At 38.1% G+C, this 22301-nt stretch overlaps 2 protein-coding genes across 6 annotated transcripts in view; both read left to right on the forward strand.

Moving 5' to 3' along the window:
- The window catches only part of NCK1 (NCK adaptor protein 1), a 78485-nt gene extending 64709 nt beyond the window's left edge, over positions 1-13776 (forward strand). For 4 of the 5 annotated variants that reach the window (XM_021068316.2, XM_084986671.1, XM_084986672.1 and 1 more), the window contains 2 exons: positions 8799-9511; positions 11777-13776. In XM_021068316.2, the coding sequence (XP_020923975.1) occupies positions 8799-9511; positions 11777-11971 (908 nt within the window). In that variant the 3' untranslated portion in view covers positions 11972-13776. 5 annotated transcript variants of the gene reach the window in all.
- The window catches only part of IL20RB (interleukin 20 receptor subunit beta), a 991209-nt gene that overhangs the window by 933085 nt on the left and 35823 nt on the right, over positions 1-22301 (forward strand). The window lies entirely within an intron of this gene.

Here is a 22301-nt window from a genome sequence, read left to right on the forward strand (position 1 = left end):
TGAGAAATTAAGGGATACTAATACTTTACTTTTGTATAATTTTGTAAAGTACTTTTGCATCTGTTCTGTCATTGATAACATGAGATTGGAAGGACCATGTTTTAGCAGTGGAAAATGAAGAGCAATAAACAGGCCCTTCACAAAGCTTTGTAAGCAGTGGAAAAAGCAAGCTTATCAATTATGTATGCATTTGTCAGTCATTCGCATGATAAATAGAAACAGAACACTTTATATGGCCCAGGCACTGGGGAGAAATAAAGAGGTGGTTAAAAACATGGTTTTTAATTTCCAGGAAGAAATACTGGTATGCAGAGTGATGAGCATTATAGTACAAATATTTACAAAGAATAGTAGTGGTATAAAAAATGGGTAACTGGGGATAGATAGGGAGATCTTCAGTGAGAAGACACTTTGAGTCTTGAAGAATGAGAATGGCACATGTTTGATGCAGAAAAACATTGCATGCAGTCTCAGAGCCTTGAAAGAGCATGAGGTTTTTGGTTCCTGAGGAGCTTGTATAGCTGTAGTAGTTAAGCAGGTATAAAGTTAAAGTCATGTTCACAAGAGAGATCACAGAGGGCTCTGTGTTTCATAGAGAACAAATATTCTAAGATTAAAATAGGTTGTTTGGTATTTTCCCAGGTGGGGCTTTAATTGTTGAGTCTGTCCAAAAATTCTTTTCATTCTTTTTTTGGACAAGGCATAAGTAGTCTTAGACATTATCTTTTTCAGAATCAAAAGAAAAGCATTTTGGAACTAGCCTTTATTTTCAGGCTTAAAATTTTACATTTGCTTATATCAGTATTCAATTTAATCAATGTAACAAACACTTATTGAGCATCTCCAGTATATATAGTTCTAATAGTATAGGAAATGCAGAAGATCTTAGGCTCTACAAGATGAGCTTAAAAGACAGACACAGGAAATGCTAGCATACAGGTACCTCAGAAATACAAGGTACTGGGATGCATAAAAGAAGGAGAGCTTATATGTCTTTGGAGGTATGGGTAGGGAATGAAGGATGCTGAAAAACATGAAGCAGGAGGACGAATAAAATAGTGAAGTTGTTACTTGAAACAGCACTTCTTGAATGGATAGGTTTTTGAGAGGCAGAAATTTTAATTAAGGTTTTGGGAAGAACTAGCGAAACAAGCTATATACTAAGTCATAAAGATAGGAACATCTAATTCAAGGGATTTAGGTGGCCCATTTTTTAAAAATTCAGGGTATTTTCAGTGTAGGGCATTATAGAAAGATGCTTGTGTTTAACATTTGCTCTGTGTAATATGCTGTTACTTAACATTATTTTACTCAATTTTCACAATACTCTCATGGTGAGTGCTGTTTCCTCCATTTCTGAGCTCAAAAAAGTGAAATAACTTGCTTAGGATTCTACAGTTAGTAAGTAGCAGACTTGAACCCAAAGGCTGATTGCTTTTTTCAATAGTCTATACTATAAGCCTGCAAAGGAAGGCTTGAGGACATTCTAGAGAGGGCTGTAGATGCTAGGGATAGTATTTCCTTAATTGATAGGCAGGAGAGCCACTGCTGGCTTTTGAGCAATAGGGTCATGTGATTGTAGCTGTGATATAAGAAGATTAGACTGGTGTTCCCTTTGTGGATCAGTGGGTTAAAGACCCCATGTCTTTGTAAGGATGTGATTTCGATCCCTGGCTCTCCTCAGTGGGTTAAGGATCCGACATTGCCAAAGTCTGCACCATGGGTTACATATGAGGCTTAGATCTGGCATTGCTGTGGTGATGGTGGTGGCATAGGCCTCAGTTACAGCTTACATTTGACTTCTAGCCTGGGAATGTCCATATGCCATAGGTGTGGCCATGGGAGGAAAAAAAAAGATTAGACTGATGTGGAAAACGGGTTGAAATGGAATAGATTGAATTAATTAAAAAAGAAAACTAGTTCAAAGGTAGAGAAGGCTCAATGACAACAACTTAGGCCTGAATTAACATATTAATAGTGGAAATGAAAAGTGTTGGCAGAAAGGACACATGACAGCTTTAAGGATTTCAGGTGGAAATCTTTTTTTTTTAATAGGTCTGTACCCGTGGCATAAGGAAGTTCTCAGGCTAGGGGTGGAATTGGAGCTGAAAGCTACCAGCCTATGCCACAGTTACAGCAATGCCAAATCTGAGCTGCATCTGCAACCTACGCTGCAGCTCATGGCGATGCCAGATCCTTAACCCACTGAGTGGGGCCAGGGATCGAACCCTTGTCCTAATGGATACTAGTTGGGCCTGTTACCACTGAAGCACAATGGGAACTCCAGAAATCTTTCGAGAAAATAATTTTTATGATGTATAAATTTATGAAGTTAACTGTTTTAAAGCGTACTCTTCAGTTGTGTTTAATACATTAACAACATTGTCCAGCTATCACATCTGTCTAATTCCAAGCCATTTTTATCACCCAAAAAGGGAACCCCATTCCCATTAAACAATTACTCCCATTACTCCTTCCCTTCAGCCCCTGGCAGATTAGTGAATCTGCTTTCTGTCTGTATAGATTTACCTATTCTGGCTATTTCATGTAAATGGAGTCATATACAGGTTCCCTAGTGGCTCAGTGGATTAAGAATCCAGTATTGTTACTGTGGTGCAGGTTTAGTCCCTGGCCCAGCAACTTCCACATGGAGTGAGTATGGCCAAAATTAAAAAAAAAAAAAAAAAAAAAAAAAAAAAAAAAGAGGAGTTCCCGTCATGGCGCAGTGGTTAACGAATCCGACCAGGAACCATGAGGTTGCGGGTTCGGTCCCTGCCCTTGCTCAGTGGGTTAACAATCCGGCGTTGCCGTGAGCTGTGGTGTAGATTGCAGACGCGACTCGGATCCTGCGTTGCTGTGGCTCTGGCATAGGCTAGTGGCTACAGCTCCGATTCGACCCCTAGCCTGGGAACCTCCATATGCCGCGGGAGCGGCCCAAGAAATAGCAACAACAACAACAACAGCAATAACAACAACAACAAAAAAAAAAAAAAAAAAAAAAGAAAAGAAAAGAAAAAAAGAAAAGAAAGAAAAAGGAATCATACAATATGTGATCTTGTTGTGTTTAGTTTTTTTCACTTAGCATACTGTTTTTGAGATTATAGCCTTTATCACTACTTCATGCCTTTTGTGTCTGAATAATATTGCATTATATGGGTATACCACATCTTGTTTATCCATTCATCTCTTGATGGACCTTTTGGTTGTTCTTATCTTTTGGTTATTGTGAATAGTGATGCTATGAACATTTGTATACAAGTATTTGTCTGAATACCTGTTTTCGGTTCTTTTGGGTATATACCTGGGAGTGGAATTATGGTAGTTTTGTGTTTAATATTTGAAGAACCATTACTTATTTCCCATAGCAGTTGGGCCATTTTACATTTTGACTAACAGTGTAAGAGGTGTTCCAGTTTCTTCATATCCATGCTAGCATGTACCTTCTTTCTTTCTTTTTCATTTTGTTTGGTTTTTTTTATAACCATCTTAGTAGCATATGAAGTAGTATTTCACTATGGTTTTGATTTTCACTTTCCTAATGACTAATAATGTTGAACATCTTTTCACGTGCTTTTTGAGTATTTGTGTATCTTCCTTGGAGAATTATTTATTCAAGTCCTTTGCCCATTTTCTAGATAGGTTCTTTTGCTTTTTGTTGTTGGGTTCTAAGAGTTCTTTATGTATTCTGGATATAACCCATATCAGAATTATGATTTGCAAATATACTTTTCTAATTTTGTAGATTGTCTTTTCATTCTCTTGCTAGTGTCCTTTGCACAAGTGTTTTTTGTTTTAATGAAGTACAGTTTATCCTTTTTTTGGTTGGTTGTGCTTTTGGTGTCAAGTCAAAGAATCCATTGCTAAATCCAAGGTCACAAAGACTTATCCCTTTGTTTTTTTCTGAGAAAGATATGTCAAAGTTCTAAATGGAAAAATTTGCAACCTTGAATACTCTACCCAGCCAGGTTATCATTTAAAAATAGAAGAAAAAATAAAGAATTTCTCAAACAAAAACTAAATACAACAATACTAAACCTGTCCTAAAAGAGTACTGAAAAGTCTCCTCCAAAATAGGAAAGAAGTAAGAAGATATCAGGTAGAGGAAATCGCATCTGGAAAGTAATCACTTAAATAAACCAGAGTACAGATTTAAAAAAAAAAACAAAAAACCTATTCATGAAAGTAGTGATAAACACAAGGAACAGCAAAAGGATAAACATAATGATGTAAAAAAAGGCATCAAAATCATAAAATGTGCGAAGGATTACAAGAAAATCTAGACTTTTTTAAAAAAAGACTGTCTGATCCTATGTGGCTATCAGTCTAAAGAGAGCAGATATAGGAAGGGGTTGACATATTTGAAAAATGAGGCAACCACAAATCAAAAATAAACAATAGATTCACAAAAACCATGAAGAAAAGGACACAAGTATAACATAAAAGGAAATCATCCAACCATTAAAAAAAAAAAGAGAGAAACAAAGGAGAAACATAAAATCAACTAGAAAACAAGGTTTAGGAGTTCCCGTCGTGGCGCAGTGGTTAACGAATCCGACTAGGAACCATGAGGTTGCGGGTTCGGTCCCTGCCCTTGCTCAGTGGGTTAACGATCTGGTGTTGCCATGAGCTGTGGTGTAGGTTGCAGACACAGCTCGGATCCCGCCTTGTTGTGGTTCTGGCGTAGGCCGGTGGCTACAGCTCCTATTCGACCCCTAGCCTGGGAACCTCCATATGCCGCGGGAGCGCCCCAAGAAATAGCAAAAAAAAAAAAAAAAAAAAAAAAAAAAAAAAAAAAAAAAAAAAGAAAACAAGGTTTAAAATGGCAGTGAATACATAATATATATGAATAATTACCTTAAATATCAATGAACTGAATGCTCTCATCAAAAGATAGAGGAGTTCCTGTTACTCAGTGGAAATGAACCCAACTGGTATCCATGAGGTTGCAGGTTCAATCCCTGGCCTCCCTCAGCGGGTTGAGGATCTAGTGTTGCATGCAGTGAGCTGTGATGTAGGTCACAGACTCGGCTCAGATCTGGCATTGCTGTGGCTGTGCTGTAGGCCAGCAGCCGAAGCTCTGATTTGACCCCTAGCCAGGGAGCTTCCACATGCTGTGAGTGTGGCCCTAAAAAAAGACATAAAAAAATAATGATAATAAAATAAAATAATATATGGCACAAATGAATCTGTGAAACAGACTCACAGGCATAGAGAGCAGACTTGTGGTTGCCAGGGGGAGGGCGTGAGATGGACTGGGAGTTGGGGTTAATAGAATCAAACTGTTAACATTTAGAATGGATAAGCAATGAGGTACTGGATAGCATAAGCAAGTAGGAACTGAATAGCAGAGGGACCTATATCCAATCTCGGGATAGACCATGATGGAAGATACTGGAAGAAAGGGAATGCATGTATGTGTATTGACTATATCACTTTGGTGTACAACAGAAATTGGTACAGTGTTGTAAATCAACTGTATTTTAAAAGACACATAAACACTTTTTTTAAAAAGGAAGCAGCAATATGAACTAAAAAAAACCTTATCAAGCTCAAACTGACAACTTAATGTTTAAAACCAAGGCCAATTAAATACTTGCTTATCCTGAGGTGGGGGGGCAGAAATTACTGATAAGGAAGGCCTTCTGCTATTTTGCTGTTTGTTTTCTACATATACTTTTTCTCCTCTCGGTTCTTTTATTACTGCCTTTTATAATTGATTTTTTATGATGTACATTTTGTTTTCATTCTCATTTCTTTTTCCGTGTAGTTTTTCCTTAGTGATTACCCTGTGGATTACAATTAACATCTTAACTTTTTAACAATCAACTTTGAATTGATACAAATTTAGCTTCAGTAGAGTATAAAAATTTGCTTTTTTATAGTTGTCTTTATACATTGTATGCCTGTTAACCTAGATTTGAAATTACTATTTTATACATTTGCATCTTAAATCATATAGGAATAAAAGAGGACTTATAAGCTAAACATATAATACTACTAGCTTTTATATTTAAAAATATAGCTACCCTTACCACTTCTTCACATGACTTCAGGTTACTGTGTAGTGTCATTTCGGCCTGGAGGATTCTGTTTAACATTTTTGGTAGCTCAGATATAGTGTAACAAACTCCTTCAGTTTTTGTTTTCTGGGTTTCCAATCTGTTCCTTGTCCCAGTTGTCTCTAGCACCAGGCTGCAGCATCAACTAAATGATTTCAGCAGAAGACACCCTAGCCCAGAGAATGCTCTAAGTCAGGTGAAACCAAGGCAAGCCATTGTGTTGGTACTTCAGGTAGCTGCCAGACAGGTTGAAACCCACAATTACAATTCTTTGTGAATAAGACCTTGATTGCTTTCTGTGGCATTAGTTCAGGTTGCTGTCCTCCCAGCCACCATTGATTTGGGATTTAAGGGATGTTAGGCAGGCACCTTAAAATGCCACAGTGCTCTCTTACTACAAAGCAGCAGCAGCTTTCTTCTTGCTCTAGTTTTTGTAAATTTTCTTTCTTTTTTTTAAACTAGATTCTAGAATTGTGTAAAAGTCGATTTTGACAATATTCACCAGTTCATTAATTACTCTTTTGGAGGGATAGAACCCTAGAGTTCCCTACTATGCAAGAAATCCCTGATATACGAATTTTTCAGGATGATGATATGTCATTAACCAGAAGGAAGGAAATTGGGAGGGAGGGAGTTAGTTGATTTATGGATATGGGAAAGGTTATTTTTATTTGGGCATGGGTTGTATTTGAGGTACTGATGGTACAATCTGTAGGTGTCTAGTGACAATTGGAATGATAATGCTTGAATTCTAGGGAGAGCTTAGAGCTGTAAAGAAAAAAGACCTTGGGATCTTCTCTACAGAAGTTATAGAAAATGAAAGTGTATGATTGTCTTGAAGTAGAGGCTAAGTCCAAGCATGGCATTTTGGGAAACACTTTCAACTAGGGAATCATTTACTTATTCTTTCAGCAAACGTTCGCTTTCTTCCTACTAGCTAAGCGCTGGAGATACAGGGTAATACGATACTGCCCCCATTAAGACAGACAAATTACAATGCAATTTTATAAAAAGGTTTAGAAGAGCCCAGAAGAGGAACACAAGAATATTTAAACAGGTCAGTAGGAAAAGTAAGGGACCCTCAGTGAAATTAGTGAAGGAGAAAATGTTGGAGAGAGTAATATGAGATCTTGGTTTCTGTATAGAGAGTTTGAATAGACCAGGGGCTTTAAAGGTACTGATTTGGCAGTGAAGAGATGACACATCTCTTTTTATAAGAATGATTTTAATTGAGTAGTTTGGATGGATTTAGAGGACTGGATTATGAGGAATGTAAGTGAGTGATGAAAAGTTGAAGGAAAAGGAGAAGACAACTTTAGTTTAAAGGTAGTAGCAGAGGGGAGTTCCCATTGTGGCGCAGCAGAAATGAATCTTATTTTAACCACGAGGACACAGGTTCGATCCCTGACCTCGCTCAATGGGTTAAGGATTCAGCATTGCCATGAGCTGTGGTGTAGGTTGCAGAAGTGGCTTGGATCCCACATTGCTGTGGCTGTGGTCCAGGGCAGCAGCTGCAGCTCCAATTTGACCCCTAGCCTGGGAACTTCCACATGCCACAAGTGCAGCCCTAAAAAGCCAAAAAAAAAAAAAAAGCAGCAGAACTAAAGTCAATTTATTTTGGAATAGAAGTGATCTAAGTTTGTTTTTAGACAATAGAGGGGAATGAATAGGAGGGAAACAGGGGTGGCCAAAAGTTCCAAAAAGAAGCAGGAAATTTGATATTAAGAACCCAGAAGGATAAGCGGTTGGAAACTTAGGATAAGAAAAAGAGTAAGGGTAATGAAAAAGAATTTTGAGATAGTGAGAAGGTGTTTGAGGAGTTTTATATAGGAGCGCCTTAGTTTACTCAGTAAAATTAGAACACAAAATCGTGTGCTAAGAAGTGGACAAAGTGAAAATTCTTGACTAAAGTTGATGTAGCATATATTTGTGATGATAGTACCATTTGGTGATTTTTTTTTCAATTTTTATAACAAGTATATATTAAGCATCTACTGTGTACTAAGCACTATATGAGATTCTTGGGATTATAGCCAAGAATATAGCAAAAAAAAAAAAAAAAAAAAAAATCCCTGCTCATGTGGAGCTTATGTGTGAACTGGGTGAAGAGTGACAAATAAGTAAATAGTATATTACTTTAAAATAAAGATGAGATAAATAAAGCAACTGGCTCTGGGAACCAAGAAAGCAGCTGGATTACTCAGATATAACTACAGTTTTATTTTGCATATCAAGTCGTAACTTCAGTTATTGTTTTGTTTCTATACTGCTAGTTACAGAATCTTGGTTAATAAAGTAAGACAAGTAGAATATGTGTTTCTTGGAGCCTTTATGTACTTAGATTGTTGATATGAGAGAAGTAATCTTGTATGTACATTTAAGAGACAATTTGTTAATTTAGGGCAATTTTATAATTGTTATGCAATTATTTCCGAGCCTTTGACACAAAAAAAGATAAAAAGTTAAACTGCAATATAATAACTATAGTTAAGTATTTGGTTATGAAAAGAATATGGGAAGGGGGTCAACAGGAACAAACCTCCAGGGAAGGAGGGAAGAAGTTGGAGGAGAGGGAGGAAGGAGAGAAGGAAGGGAGGGAGACAGGGAGGGAGGAGAGATTTGTTATCTTAGTTAAAAGACTTAAAAAAATAGCAATTGAAGATCCATTTTTTTAATAATGAATGAATTGGTATCTTTGATTATTGTTTTGTATTCTCATTACCCTTTTTATTTAAACAGGCATTGGAAAAGTGAAAAGAAAACATAGTGTGCCAGATTCTGCATCTCCTGCTGATGAAAGCTTTGTTGACCCAGGGGAACGTCTCTATGATCTCAACATGCCTGCTTATGTGAAATTTAACTACATGGCAGAGAGAGAGGATGAATTGTCATTGATAAAAGGGACGAAGGTGATTGTCATGGAGAAATGCAGTGATGGTTGGTGGCGCGGTAGCTACAATGGACAAATTGGATGGTTTCCTTCAAACTATGTAACTGAGGAAGGTGACAGTCCTTTGGGTGACCATGTGGGTTCCTTGTCAGAGAAATTAGCAGCAGTCGTCAATAACCTAAATACTGGACAAGTGTTGCATGTGGTACAGGCTCTTTACCCATTCAGCTCCTCCAATGATGAAGAACTTAATTTCGAGAAAGGAGATATAATGGATGTTATTGAAAAACCTGAAAATGATCCTGAGTGGTGGAAATGCAGGAAGATCAATGGAATGATTGGTCTGGTGCCAAAAAACTATGTTACCATTATGCAGAATAATCCATTAACCTCGGGTCTAGAACCATCACCTCCACAATGTGATTACATTAGGCCTTCACTCACTGGAAAATTTGCTGGCAATCCATGGTATTATGGCAAAGTCACCAGGCACCAAGCAGAAATGGCATTAAATGAAAGAGGCCGTGAAGGTGATTTCCTCATTCGTGATAGTGAATCTTCGGTAAGTTGATTTTCAAAGGTAAATGGAAATAGAGCTCTGGGTATTAAAAAAATAAATAGAGGATTGGAGAGCTTAAGTGGTTTTCCTAAAGTTAACCACGCAGTAAGTTGGGACATAAGCATATTTTATTCTGAGTGAAAGTCAGTGTTCTTTCCAACTGTATTTATTTTTAGTAAAATATAGCCCTACACTGAATTATTTGGCCCTGTCTAGTTCTTTTGGCTTTGCTTTCCTAATGTATTTTCTGTTGCAGTAAACTGAAAAATGGAAAAAATTAAACACTGGCTTCTTTACTTCTTCTATGCAGTAGACTAAACTGAGAAAACATTTTGAATTGGGTATTGGATGCACTATCCTTACAATAAGGGAAAACCCTAAATTTAAAAAATTGATATTTAAGTTTCATTATAAATTGGTCATTTGGAAGTTATTGTGTACCTAAAAAAACCCATTTGAATAAGCACTGTATTTGAGGTCCATTTGCAATAAAAGATAAATTCTGTTCCAGTACTAGTAAAACTATAAAACCATAAATTGAATAAGAAAAAGTTATGTGGGCTCTTTGGGATATTCTCTAGGATATTAGAATTTGATGATACTCTGTCCCTTAAAAATTGCCTTTATTTTTATCACTGCTTTTCCAGTTTTTAAATCATGATTAGTATTGGCTTTGTGTGTATATATTTGTACAAAAGTGAATGTATCATTATAGAAAAGGTTGAAAGAAAGAAGAAAACCTATCTGTGAGAGTGGTGTAAGAGAGAGAGAAAAGAAGAGAGGGTGAAAATGAAATTAATTGAACTGTCCTATATAAAGATCAAGAAATGGGGGCCTGTACATAACCCCTCAGGAAGAGAGGCGGTTGATGATAGGGAAGACTGGTGGGATTTGTTTTCTGTTAGATGCCTGCCCTGGGTCTTCTTTCCAGGACAAGCAGTGGGCAGAGGGATTAGGAAGGGAGCAACCCTGGAATAGATGGCAAATAACCATAAGTATAGGATGTTTCCACTTTTTGAAACTGACAGTAATTGTATAAGAGGCTTCTGAGGTTGATACAGACTATTCAGAAGTGTGTTAGGTTTAAAAAAAAACTAAGAAGCTAGCTTAATTGCAGAATACTGTGTATTTTCTTGTGGGTAATCAAGCATAGATATTAGCCAAAATATAACATTATTTTTAGCAGTAGAATTTTTAATGTAGTGGTCTCAAGTAGGAATGTTTTGTTTGATCTGCATAGTGTTTTTTAAACATTTGAATTCATTATCAGTATTTAAGTTTTGGAAGGCTTGGAGTTGGCGTTATGGCACAGTGGAAATGAATCTAACTAGGAACCGTGAGGGTTCGATCCCTGGCCTTGCTCTATGGATTAAGGATCCGGCGTTGCCATGAACTGTGCTGTAGGTCACAGACTCAGCTTGGATCTGGCATGGCTATGGCTGTGGCTGTGGCTGGCAGCAACAGCTCCAATTAGACCACTAGCCTGGGAACCTCCATATGCCAAAGGTGCGGCCCTAAAACAAACAGAAAAAAAAAAAAAAAAGAAAAAAAGCATTAAAATTTTTTTGGAAGGTTTATTATAAAAATTTAGACATCAGATTTCCCTTTTAAAATTGGAAAGTCTGTCAACATTGAGCCATATTCCTACAAGGTAACAACTGCAGCTAAGTGGCCACATCCTTTAGATAAGCCATGCACTGTTGTTCCCTCTATATAGCTACTCTGGCCCTTGCTTACATTTCTTTTTTGCCCCTTGTAGGCATTTTGAATTTATGACCTCTTATTAGAGGTTATATCAGTTCTCATTTTTTTCGCCTTCATCTTTGAGAAATCAGTATTATATCAGCTACTCTGTAAGACAGCAACTGATAGCTACTAATTGAACAGAAGTGGTTGTCTTGGATTTTCTATATGTTTCTGAGAAGTCTGAATGGAGAGAATATAGCTCTTATGCTTCAGATTTTAAACAAAAGGATTTGCTCTGGGTGTTACATAGAGTACATAAAAGGAGTCTACTTCAGTTTGAATCCTATCTCTTTTAACTAGATGGGTGATCTTGGACAACTTCTCCTCAGCCTCATTTTTTTTTTTTTTTCTGTCTGTAAAATGGGGTTTGCTTTGAAGCATAAAGGAGATAATTCCCATAAATAATTTAGCATTGTACCTACTACTTAAAAGTGCTCAAATCTTAGCTGTTATTAGTTTAATATAAAAATGCCAATAAATGGTCTTTCAAAATGTTTACCCTACATGTTTTTTCTCTTTTAGCCAAATGATTTCTCTGTATCACTAAAAGCACAAGGGAAAAACAAGCATTTTAAAGTCCAACTAAAGGAGACTCTCTACTGCATTGGGCAGCGTAAATTCAGCACGATGGAAGAACTTGTAGAACATTACAAAAAGGCACCAATTTTTACAAGTGAACAAGGAGAGAAATTATATCTTATTAAGCATTTATCATGATATTGTTGACCAGAAGTGACTGCTACACAGTTGTAATTCATCATGTAATTGAAGACTGAGAAAATGTCAGTCCAGTCATGCTTGATTGGAAACTGCTGTTTCTAACTCTATGAGAATTGACTGTAATACATAAGTATTTTTTATTATAACTCGGCACATACATATATTTACTACATATGCCAAGCATCTGCATAGAGCAATTCCTTATCCTTGGTCTTCTGTTTTATTGGGATTTTTTTTGGCTGTTTTTCTCTTTGCTTCTAATAGTAAGGTTTTATATTTTGAAAAAATGATGCAAGTCAAAAGTCTTTATATGGAAGAATTTCTTTATTGCCTCTTTATTTCTGTGTAAGGGCACCACCTTAGTTACTTCTGCAATGGTTTCTCATCATATAAAATTATTATATCAATTATATCAATATATGGCATATGCTAAAATAAATTTCTTGGAGAGTTAATCTTTTCTGTGACTAAATAGCAATAATAAATGGAAAATTAGAAATTATTTTCAGGTATTGTATTTGTCTCAAGCCATTGTAAATATCAAGTATGTTGTGTCTGCCATTATTCAAAATTCATTCGTTGTCTTCAGTGTAAAACAAAACATATGGGACATAGGTTAGAAAACATTATATACAATTTAATTTTACAACTACTGGAAACAAAAATCTCTAAATTCCTAATAGTTTTGGAGGGGGGTTCTTCTATCTGTTTATGCAAGAGAACAAGGCAGTCTCTGAGATAATTAGCTTTTCAAACTGTGAATGGATGCTTTAGTGTTATTTCACCAAAGTGTCTTGTATTTGAATACATTACCTGTGTCAATGTGAAAAAAAAACTATGGCCAAATTTTGAGAAGTAGGAGACAGTGAGATACTTGATTCTCCCCCCACCAAACATCATTAACTACCAGGCATAATATATCTGCTACTTTTCAGCTTTGAGTTTTATTGACTGGGACATGAATTGATGTATATACCTGAGGAAAAGATGCAGTATGTGCTAATGGTTAGAGAAAATTATTTTTAGAATTTGTTTTTGTAGGTGCTTCTATTTTGTTTTTGTTTACCAAGCAGAAGTTTGAGTGTATGGATATGAGGCTACTCTAGAGTATTGAATCTTTTTCTGTAGATCACAGAAGAAAACCAATTGTATTTTATGGTCACGGCTCCCCGCCCCCCCCCATTATAAATACTGGACATGTAATTTAAGCAATGTAACCTTCAATATTTTAATTGAGAATACTTACTAAAACCATGTAACTTAGTAAATAGTAGGAAGTCATGAGCTTTTCAAAAAATTTCCCCAGTGCTGCCTTGGCAGATGACTGTTTGTATTCTTTACTATGCTATAAAGAGACATTTAATATACCACAGAATTACTGGTGTAATACACCAAAATTACATCATCTAATTCATGAGGTTTTTGATTTGGTGTTTTTAATTTTTGTTTTAAATGTTTTTTTATTTCTCTAAATCTTCAAATCATTTAAAGACTTACATTGCCACTGGGTGGCAGCCCTGGCTTCTCCCACCAAGCAACAAAAGTCAGCAAATATAATTAAGTCATTGATGTACAATTTTTTATCTTCACTGCATCTGCTTTTAAAGGCTTTCAGTTCATATTTAATTATCTTTCTTAGCCCTCCCTTTGTCTATTAAGATGATTATTAGTAGGCAAATTTAATGGAAACAAAAGTCATATTTTTTTTTTTTGCTGTAATGTCATTTAAATATAAATTGAAAAAATAGATTTAAAGTGGTTGTAAAATGATGAGGTAGTAAAAAACATCTTTTTAATTTTAAGCAAAACTTTGATGATGCTTTTTTTTACTCTCCATCTCTTTGTGAGTTTTCCCCATCTTCCTTACTTTAAAAAATGGGTGTTAAAAAAACAAAATGAGGGGAGCCATTACTTTTACGTATCACAGACATGAGCTATTTATAGCAAACCCCACTGAGCTGATGTTAAGGATTTTGAGAAAGTAGCTAGAAATGGAGTAGCACTGGAAGCAGAATGAATATATTTCTGTGCCATAATTAGGTTTATAATAACTAGAGAATTAATAGATAGTCCATGTGTGCCAATAATAGCTGTTGTGTGCTCTTCTTATTATGTGATGAAAACCTCACTGGGAACTACTTAATTTTGTACGTCAACATTTTCTCAGTTTTTTTAAGGTCTTAAACCAATCTTCACAGCAGTGGCTGCTTTTTAAAAACATGAATTGATTTTCTTAAGAACTAGAACATTGGAGGTTCCTATTGTGGCTCAGCAGTAACAAGCCTGACTAATATCTATGAGGATGCAGGTTCAATCCCTGGCCTTGCAAAGTGGGTTAAGGATTGGGTGTTGGCTATGAGCTGTGGTGTAGGTCGCAGAGGTGGCTCGGGTCCCAAGTTGCTGTAGCTATGGTGTAGGCTGGCAGCGTAGCTCTGATTTGACCCCTAGCCTGGGAACTTCCATATGCTTCAGGTGTGGTCCTAAAAATCAAACAAAAACCCCCCTAGAACATATGGGAGTTCCCTGGTGGCTCAGCAAGTTAAGGACCCATTGTCATTGCTGTGGCTTGGGTCACTGCTGTAGTGTGGATTTGATCCCCCACCCCGGTATGCTGTGGGCGTGGCCAAAAAGAAAAAAACTAGAAAACCTATATAAACACTACAAAACATCTACGTAACTAGCTAGTAGCAGGATGTGTATTAGAAACCAAGTTTCCTTATTTCCAGCCTTGTACATTTTGTATCATGACACATTGGCCTCTGTGTGCTTGTTTTAGGCTAGGAGGAAAGTCCTGGGAAAAGCAGTATTAACAGGAATTTTCTTCCACCTGTGAGGAAATGCTTAGCTATCAGTTTAAATATTCATAACATGCATAATCCTGTCCCACCCACTTATACAAGTAATATCCCCAAAATCTTGGAAGAAGATATAAGTTCTTTCAAAACTTTATATAAACTCAATAACAAAAAGCTATTGCTGCTGTATCTGTTATTTGGTCATAAGTCCTTAATTCAACTGACTCTATACTCACATATATTACACATCTTTAACTAAACACGGTAACACAAGGCATCTGGCACTATTAAAAACGGTGTGTCACAAATATATCACTTAAAATAGGAAGGCCTAAGTACAATCCATTGCCATTGCTAGAAGAATAAGAAGCCTGGAAGATGAGCAGCTTGCTTTGATAGAATGATATTATTCTCCTAGGTATGTGGATGGATTAAAGGCGCATGAGTTAACTCCAAGATCTAATGCTTCAATTCTGTTTTCTAATCCAGAGATTGCAAAAAGCGGGGCCACTACTGTCTGTGTAGGTACCCTTGTGAGAACTGGGAAAAGGCACCTCCCTTGGCAAGCCTAGCCTCTTTTGTTGTTGAAAAGTGCAAAACTCACCACCGTCACCCTTCCCCCATCTTGCAAGGTGCTCCTATTCAGGATACAACTTAATAGGAATACAGTTCAACCCACACTGCTTAAAAAAGTAACTGTTTACATTCAAAATTGGGGGGTTTCTGCATAAAATTCAGATTTCTGGTTTCCCCTGCAAAAATGAGAAGCTGATAATACTGTATTTGAATTCCCACAAGGTTATTCTTAGTATGGATGTTCCCTTTATTTTTACGAAAAAGGTGATAAAACACATGCAACAACAACAAAAAACAGCCCAACGGTGTAAAAAAGTCTCTTTCCCAACTTTTATTCCCCTAGTTCAAATCTCCAAGTGCAGTTACTGTTAACTCCCTATTTTTCCTGTAACTTGGAGTTTTTGTTTTGGAGTCTGGAAACTCATTTTTTCAGAAACACTTCAGATGCAATGTTGGAACCAGTAAATTAGGAATGTAGCATTCCAGCATGCTTTAACTTTTCCATTTTAGTATTTTGCTAGAAGATAAGGGGTTCCTTTGTAATCTTGTATTTGTATAGATCCTTTAACTTTTCAAATGGCTTCACAACTGAAGTTGCACTTAAAGCATATTTGAAGTAGGGTAGATGTTCATTTTGAACAACATCCAGTGGACTTTTGAGAATGCCATGTTACTTACTGCTTCAGGGGAAAGCCAACAGTCTATTGAAAAGCAAGGTAGGAAGCTCCTCTCTTCTGATAAACTTGTTCTATTGGTTTAGCAAGTTTATATGACTCAACTCTGTCATGTTCTAAACAGACCATACTCTGCATAATCCACACCCTAGTTTCTTGCTGTTACATACCCTAAAATGAAATGACCAAAGAACTGAAATATATTTTTTCTAGTTTTCTAATGGGGGTTTCTTTTGATTTGAAAATATACAGATTGTTGAGACTTGTTTGTTTAATGAGTAGAACATAAATTGGGCTTGTGAGGTTTTGAAGAGCAGGAGGAGTTTTAGTTATTGGCCACATTCACAGAGGTAAATGTTTTAAACCATAGTGTGTTTTTGAGAATGTGTTTTGTCAGCCAGAGCATTTTCTTTATCTCAAGTACTTCAGAATTGGCCTCATGCCCACAATTGCTTAGCACAAACAGGATGATTTTAAAATGCTTCCACTCAAAATACTCTAAGCTATCTTTATTGTTTGTGGTATTTTTGTTTGCTGGTTTTTGGCCATGCCTGCAGTTTGAGCGATTCCCAGGCCATGAATCTAAACTGCGTCACAGCAGCCACCTGAGCCACGGCAGTGGTGATGCTGGATCCTTAACCCACTGAGCCACCAGGGAATTCCTGAGCTGTTTTTTGTTTTGTTTTGTTTTGTTTTGTTTCTTGTCTTTTGTCTTTTTGTTGTTGTTGTTGTTGTTGTTGCTATTTATTGGGCCGCTCCCTCGGCATATGGAGGTTCCCAGGCTAGGGGTTGAATCGGAGCTGTAGCCACCGGCCTACACCAGAGCCACAGCACCTCGGGATCCGAGCCGCGTCTGCAACCTACACCACAGCTCACGGCAACGCCGGATCCTTAACCCACTGAGCAAGGGCAGGGACCGAACCCGCAACCTCATGGTTCCTAGTCGGATTCGTTAACCACTGCACCACGACGGCAATTCCCTGAGCTGTTTTTTAAAGCTCATAGGAAAATGGTCTCACTATTTTGGAATAATGTTGCAAAATTTATTTGCAGTTTGTTTGTTGGTTTATTTTGTCTTTTTGCCATTTCTTGGGCCGCTCCCGCAGCATATGGGAGGTTCCCAAGCTAGGGTTTGAATCGGAGCTGTAGCCACCGGCCTACGCCAGAGCCACAGCACCTCAGGATCCGAGCCACATCTGCAACCTACACCACAGCTCACGGCAACACCGGATCCTTAACCCACTGAGCAAGTCCAGGAGTCAAACCCGAAACCTCATGGTTCTTAGTTGGATTCGTTAACCACTGAGTCATGACGGGAACTCCTATTTGTAGTTTAAATACAAAAGATGAAAAAAAATACTCAGTTTCCTCTCCATGTTTTCTTGTACCTTGTGGAATGATAACGACTTTCAAACAGGAAAGCAAACAAATAGATAATTTAGACATCTAAGGTGGTTAAGATATTTAGTTGCTTTAAATAAATCTCTCGGCTCAGATAATGTCTTAAATAATGTAGAAAATTTGCACATAGCTCTTGGGAAATTACAGAGAAAGGTAGATTCCAGAATGAGACTAAAGTGTTGTTTGTTTTAGGTTTAACACTGGAATGGTTATTAAATTGATTTTTGTTCTATTTTTCTGTTTTTTAGGGCCACACCTATGGCATATGGAAATTCCCAGGCTAGGGGTCAAATTGGAGCTGTAGCTGACAGCCTACACACCACAGCCACAGCAATGCCAGATCCAAGCCGTGTCTACACTACACTCATGGCAACTCGGGATTCTAAACCCACTGAGGGAGGCCAGGGTTTGAACCCGTGTCCTCATGGATGTTAGTCAGGTTCATTACCTCTGAGCCGTGACGGGAACTCCCTTGATTTTTTTTGTTTTTAATCTTGTGGAAGAAATTAGTAATCCCTGAATAAGTATGTCCTTCTTGGAACAATTAATGCCAAACAAACTTTCACTTGTTTCGATATTTTCTAGACTATAGAAAAGGGGGATGTTGTAGAAAAAAAATAGTGATTTCATCAGGACATATGCTGACACTTGGTGTCAAGATAAGAAAAATACTTTTGGGGAGTTCCTGTTGTGGGTCAGTGGGTTAAGAACCTGACACTGTGTGTGTGAGGATGTGGGTTCAATCCCTGGCCTCCCTCAGTGGGTCGAAGATCCAGCATTGGTGCAGGCTTCATTGTAGGTCACAGATGCGGCTTGGATCCTGCTTTGGTAGTGACTGTGGTGTACGCCTGCAGCTGCAGCTCCATTTTGACCCCTAGTCTGGAAGCTTTTATATGCCAAGGGTGTGGCCATAAAAAAATAGGAAAAAAATTTTTTTTGAACTGTTATATCTGTGTGTATGATTTTGCGTTTTTGTTTAGCTTTTGGAGATGTTTATGCATCATTCAACCAGCTGATATTCGATTGCACAGGTGCCAGACTATTCTAACCTAGCAATATGATGGTGAAGAAATTGGCCAAATTTGTCCCAAAGCTGTCATAAACTTATATTGCTAGTGAGCAGTGATTTAATGCCTGATGGGGACGTGCAGTAAAGAAAAAAACAGAGCAGGATGAGGGGGTTGGAGACTGAATACTAAGGTGTTAATTTATGTAGGATGGTCAAAGGAGGCTTCTGATAGAATTGACCTTGAGCATATTATGTGCTTCACTTAATAGAATCACTGATGACTAGGATTAGACCAGTGAATGAAGGAAAATACAGCAACCAAAATCATTTAAAAATAGTATTAAGATCTTCACTATTACAGAGCATTATTTCTGGTTTTCAAATTTTACAACGGAATAAAATGGTATTTGTTTTATTTACACTTGGAACTTCTAACTACAAAGGGCTATTCTAAATAGGCCTGATTCTCCATTTTAAGAGAAGTTGTTGGAGAATGTCACATAGAAAAGGGTCAGTTATAACTACTGAAAGGAGGACTGTTTAACACTTAAGGGTTTTAATTCATTACACTCTAAGGAAAGAATTGAGGTTAAGGAAGGTCGCCTGATGTTGTACACTTGTGGCCAGACAATAAACCAGGGAGGAAACTGAATAAGGAAAATATATTCAAAGGAGATTGAAAAAGGGCTGCAAGAACCCTGAAAACTACAGTTTGAAATTGTCTGGAAGTTAAATCTTGAGCAGACTTAGTGGAAGCAGGAGTCAGAAGAATCTAATGCAAGGAAAACTCCACTGTTTAAATACCCTGTGTCACTTCCAGGAAAAATAAAATAAAATTGTGACAGTGGGTTACAACTAAATGTCAAATGCTCTAAAACACAAGACATAGATACTTAGGAATCTTGGTAAAGAGAACTATTTTGTGCTAAGTAGAGCAAGGAAGGGTTATTGGACCAATGTAGTCTGTTCTAGGGCACAATGACCTGCCCTGCATTTGCACAACCTAAGACGGAGTGCCTCAAAATTTACACCCTGGTTCTTCCCTTGCTGTATTCTGCTCCTAGCCCTGTGGGGCTCAGAGGGCCTAGGAATCTCTTCCTTGACCATCAACCTCCTTTTCCCTCCCCACTATTTACCTTTCCCTAAAAACCTGTATTCCTTTGCTTTTTCCTTCCATAAGTAAATGTTTAAGTGCTAGATAGTATAATAAAACAAAGTCCTATTTCTAGACTGTACCTGCTTATATGAAATAGCATCATTCTTCCAGCAATTCATCTTCAGATATAGATGACTGATCATCTTCAACTCTGCAAGGCAGTGGAAATTAATTTGAGAAGTGCAGGCAGCAGGTTAGAGGATAGTTTGGTTTGGGCATGTTGTGTAGATAAAGATCACAACCAGATGATGAGAAGGTATAGACAGAGAAATTCCTCCAAGCCAGAAGAGAAAGGCAAGATCAGAGTCGGGGGTGTCAAGGTAGGGGCTAGCAGGTAAGGCAGGACACTCCAGAAGTTCTCACCCAATGGCATGGCCCATGCAGAGGTGGATGGTCAGAGTTCCTTACTAATTCATGAACCAGTCCTGAGAGGAACTATCATTCAAAAGCTTGTGGCAAGCAGGTATAACCCCTCTGTGCCCCTAGAGGTGCACTGAGCCTAAGACAGGATCTCCTTAGAGTGGCTTGTGAAGGATTAACAGGTTGTACTGCCTTGTTTGCATGGCAGTGCTGGGCAGGAACATCCTGACAGGGATCCATGCCTGGGTTGAGCTAACTATCTTAAGACCTCAAGGTTTGGTGAACAACTCTCCCTCCTCCCGAATACCATAACTATATGAGTCTTGTTCTTTTTCCCATTTTCAGTTTACTTACTGTTTCTTTTTCATCCTCAGTCTGTTTTCCCTTCAACTTTTCCATCCTTGGGCATTATCCATATCATTCTTCCAATTGGAATGCTTAGCTGCAAATGTATCTCTCCTATCCAAATGTAAATGAATACATCCTTGGAGTTCCATATTGAGTCTGTTCTCTAAAGCCTTTGCTAATCTCCCAGATCACTCACTGCTTTATGTGCCTCAGACACATTGTGAGCCCTCCTTTGGTTCTAGTGGGGAGGCAGTGAGAACTTGGAGTTAGGCAAATCTCTGTTGGAATTCCTATCTCCATCCTTGACTAGGTCTGTGATATACAGTAGATAAATTTCAGATGTGTCACTGAAAAGTTGGGAATCGAATCTTGCAGTCCTGATGTGTAATATATGAAAATGTACATAGAGAGCAGGGATCAAGGAGAGGACGCACCAAATGTTCTTAACTATGGTGTAGTAAAAAGATAACACAGTTAATGCTTATATACTTTGCCAGATCCTTTTCTAAGTGTGCCATCACATTTAAACCTCATAACAGCCCTATGAATTAGGTACTATTATTTGTCTACAATTTGCAAGTGAAGACACTTAAATAGATTGTTTAAAAGACTTGGCTTGGGGTTCCTCTGTGGTGTAGTGGGTTAAGGATCCGGTGTTGTCACTGCAGCGGCTTGGGTTGCTGCTGTGGCCTGATTTCGATCCCTGGCCCTGGCACTTACCCATGCCTTGGGCTCAGGAGAAAAAAACACAACTTATAAGTGGCAGAATCTGAATGCCAACCCAGACAGTCTGGCTCCAGAGCCATGATTTTAATGACTACCTTGTAATAGGTATCACCAACTAGAGCCCTTCTTTGCTGATTGAGGGGCCAAATTGAAAGATAGGCAGCCCACACAGGGCCAGCCAGTCAGAGGAAATAATCGCTAATATATTTATTTTATATATTAATATATAATATAAAAAAATTGTAAAGACCTACTGTATTCCTGGCACTTTGCTAATGTGCTTTGTCTGCATTCTTTAATTCCCACAACTGGTATGCAAGATATCATTCTATCTATTTTATAAAAATGAGGCTTGTGGAGCTGTTGAAAGAGCACACTTTTCCCTCTACTCCTCAACCTAACTGCTGAAACGCTTACTGAGATTATAAATGGCCTTCTAGGTGACATAAGTCCAGGAGAAATTTTTCAATGATTTACTCAGTAACTCTCTTTTTCATACCCGCCTCGACGGTTTCATACCCGCCTCGACCATAGTTTGTTCCAGGACTACCTCTTGGACTGGTTTCTTTCCCCTGTATCTTCCTATTTCATTTTCCTTGTGCTGGTCCTTAAATGTGGGTCTTTTCCGGGAGCATACCCACACCTTTCCTTACTCTACATATTCTTCCTGGATGTGCTCACCCACTCCCTACTCCCTGGTCTCAGCTACCACTGAGATGCTGAAGGTGGAGGAGATTGTTCCATGCCCTTGATCCCATGAAATGAGACCAAGATCATTTATATATTAGAGACTCCCCGTGCCCACACAAGCACCTCAAATGCAAGTGCATCAAGCTGAACACAACCTTTTCCTGTACCATCCCCAACCCCGCCTGCCCTGCTTCGACCCCACCCTCCTTTTCATTATTTAGGTTGAGGAGCTGTCATCCACCCAGTTACTTAAGCCTGGAACCTGAAAATCGTGTTTGTCTTCTTCAATCCACTCAATATCTAGGAGCTGTCAATTCTACCACCCTCATTTGAATTTAGCCACTGCTCTCTACAGACATGGAAAAACCCAGTAGAAGCTAATATTGCTCACCAGGGCTGACCAACATATCTCCCTCCTGGCCCACCTGCCTCCAGTCTGGGCCCTTCCACAGTTTTTGCTACCCTAGTCATAAATTTTTTTTTAAAGCTCAAATATAGGGGGTGACATGATCACATGATCAGATTTGCCCTTTTTATTTTTTTGTCTTTTTAGGGCCACACCCACAGCACATGTAAGTTACCAGGCTAGGGG

The sequence above is a fragment of the Sus scrofa genome, chromosome 13 (genome assembly GCF_054392235.1).
Source record: "Sus scrofa isolate SSC_HxYL_T2T_F1_AM1 chromosome 13, Sscrofa_HxYL_maternal_Yorkshire_Landrace_v2.0, whole genome shotgun sequence".
Taxonomy (NCBI): Eukaryota; Metazoa; Chordata; class Mammalia; order Artiodactyla; family Suidae; genus Sus; species Sus scrofa.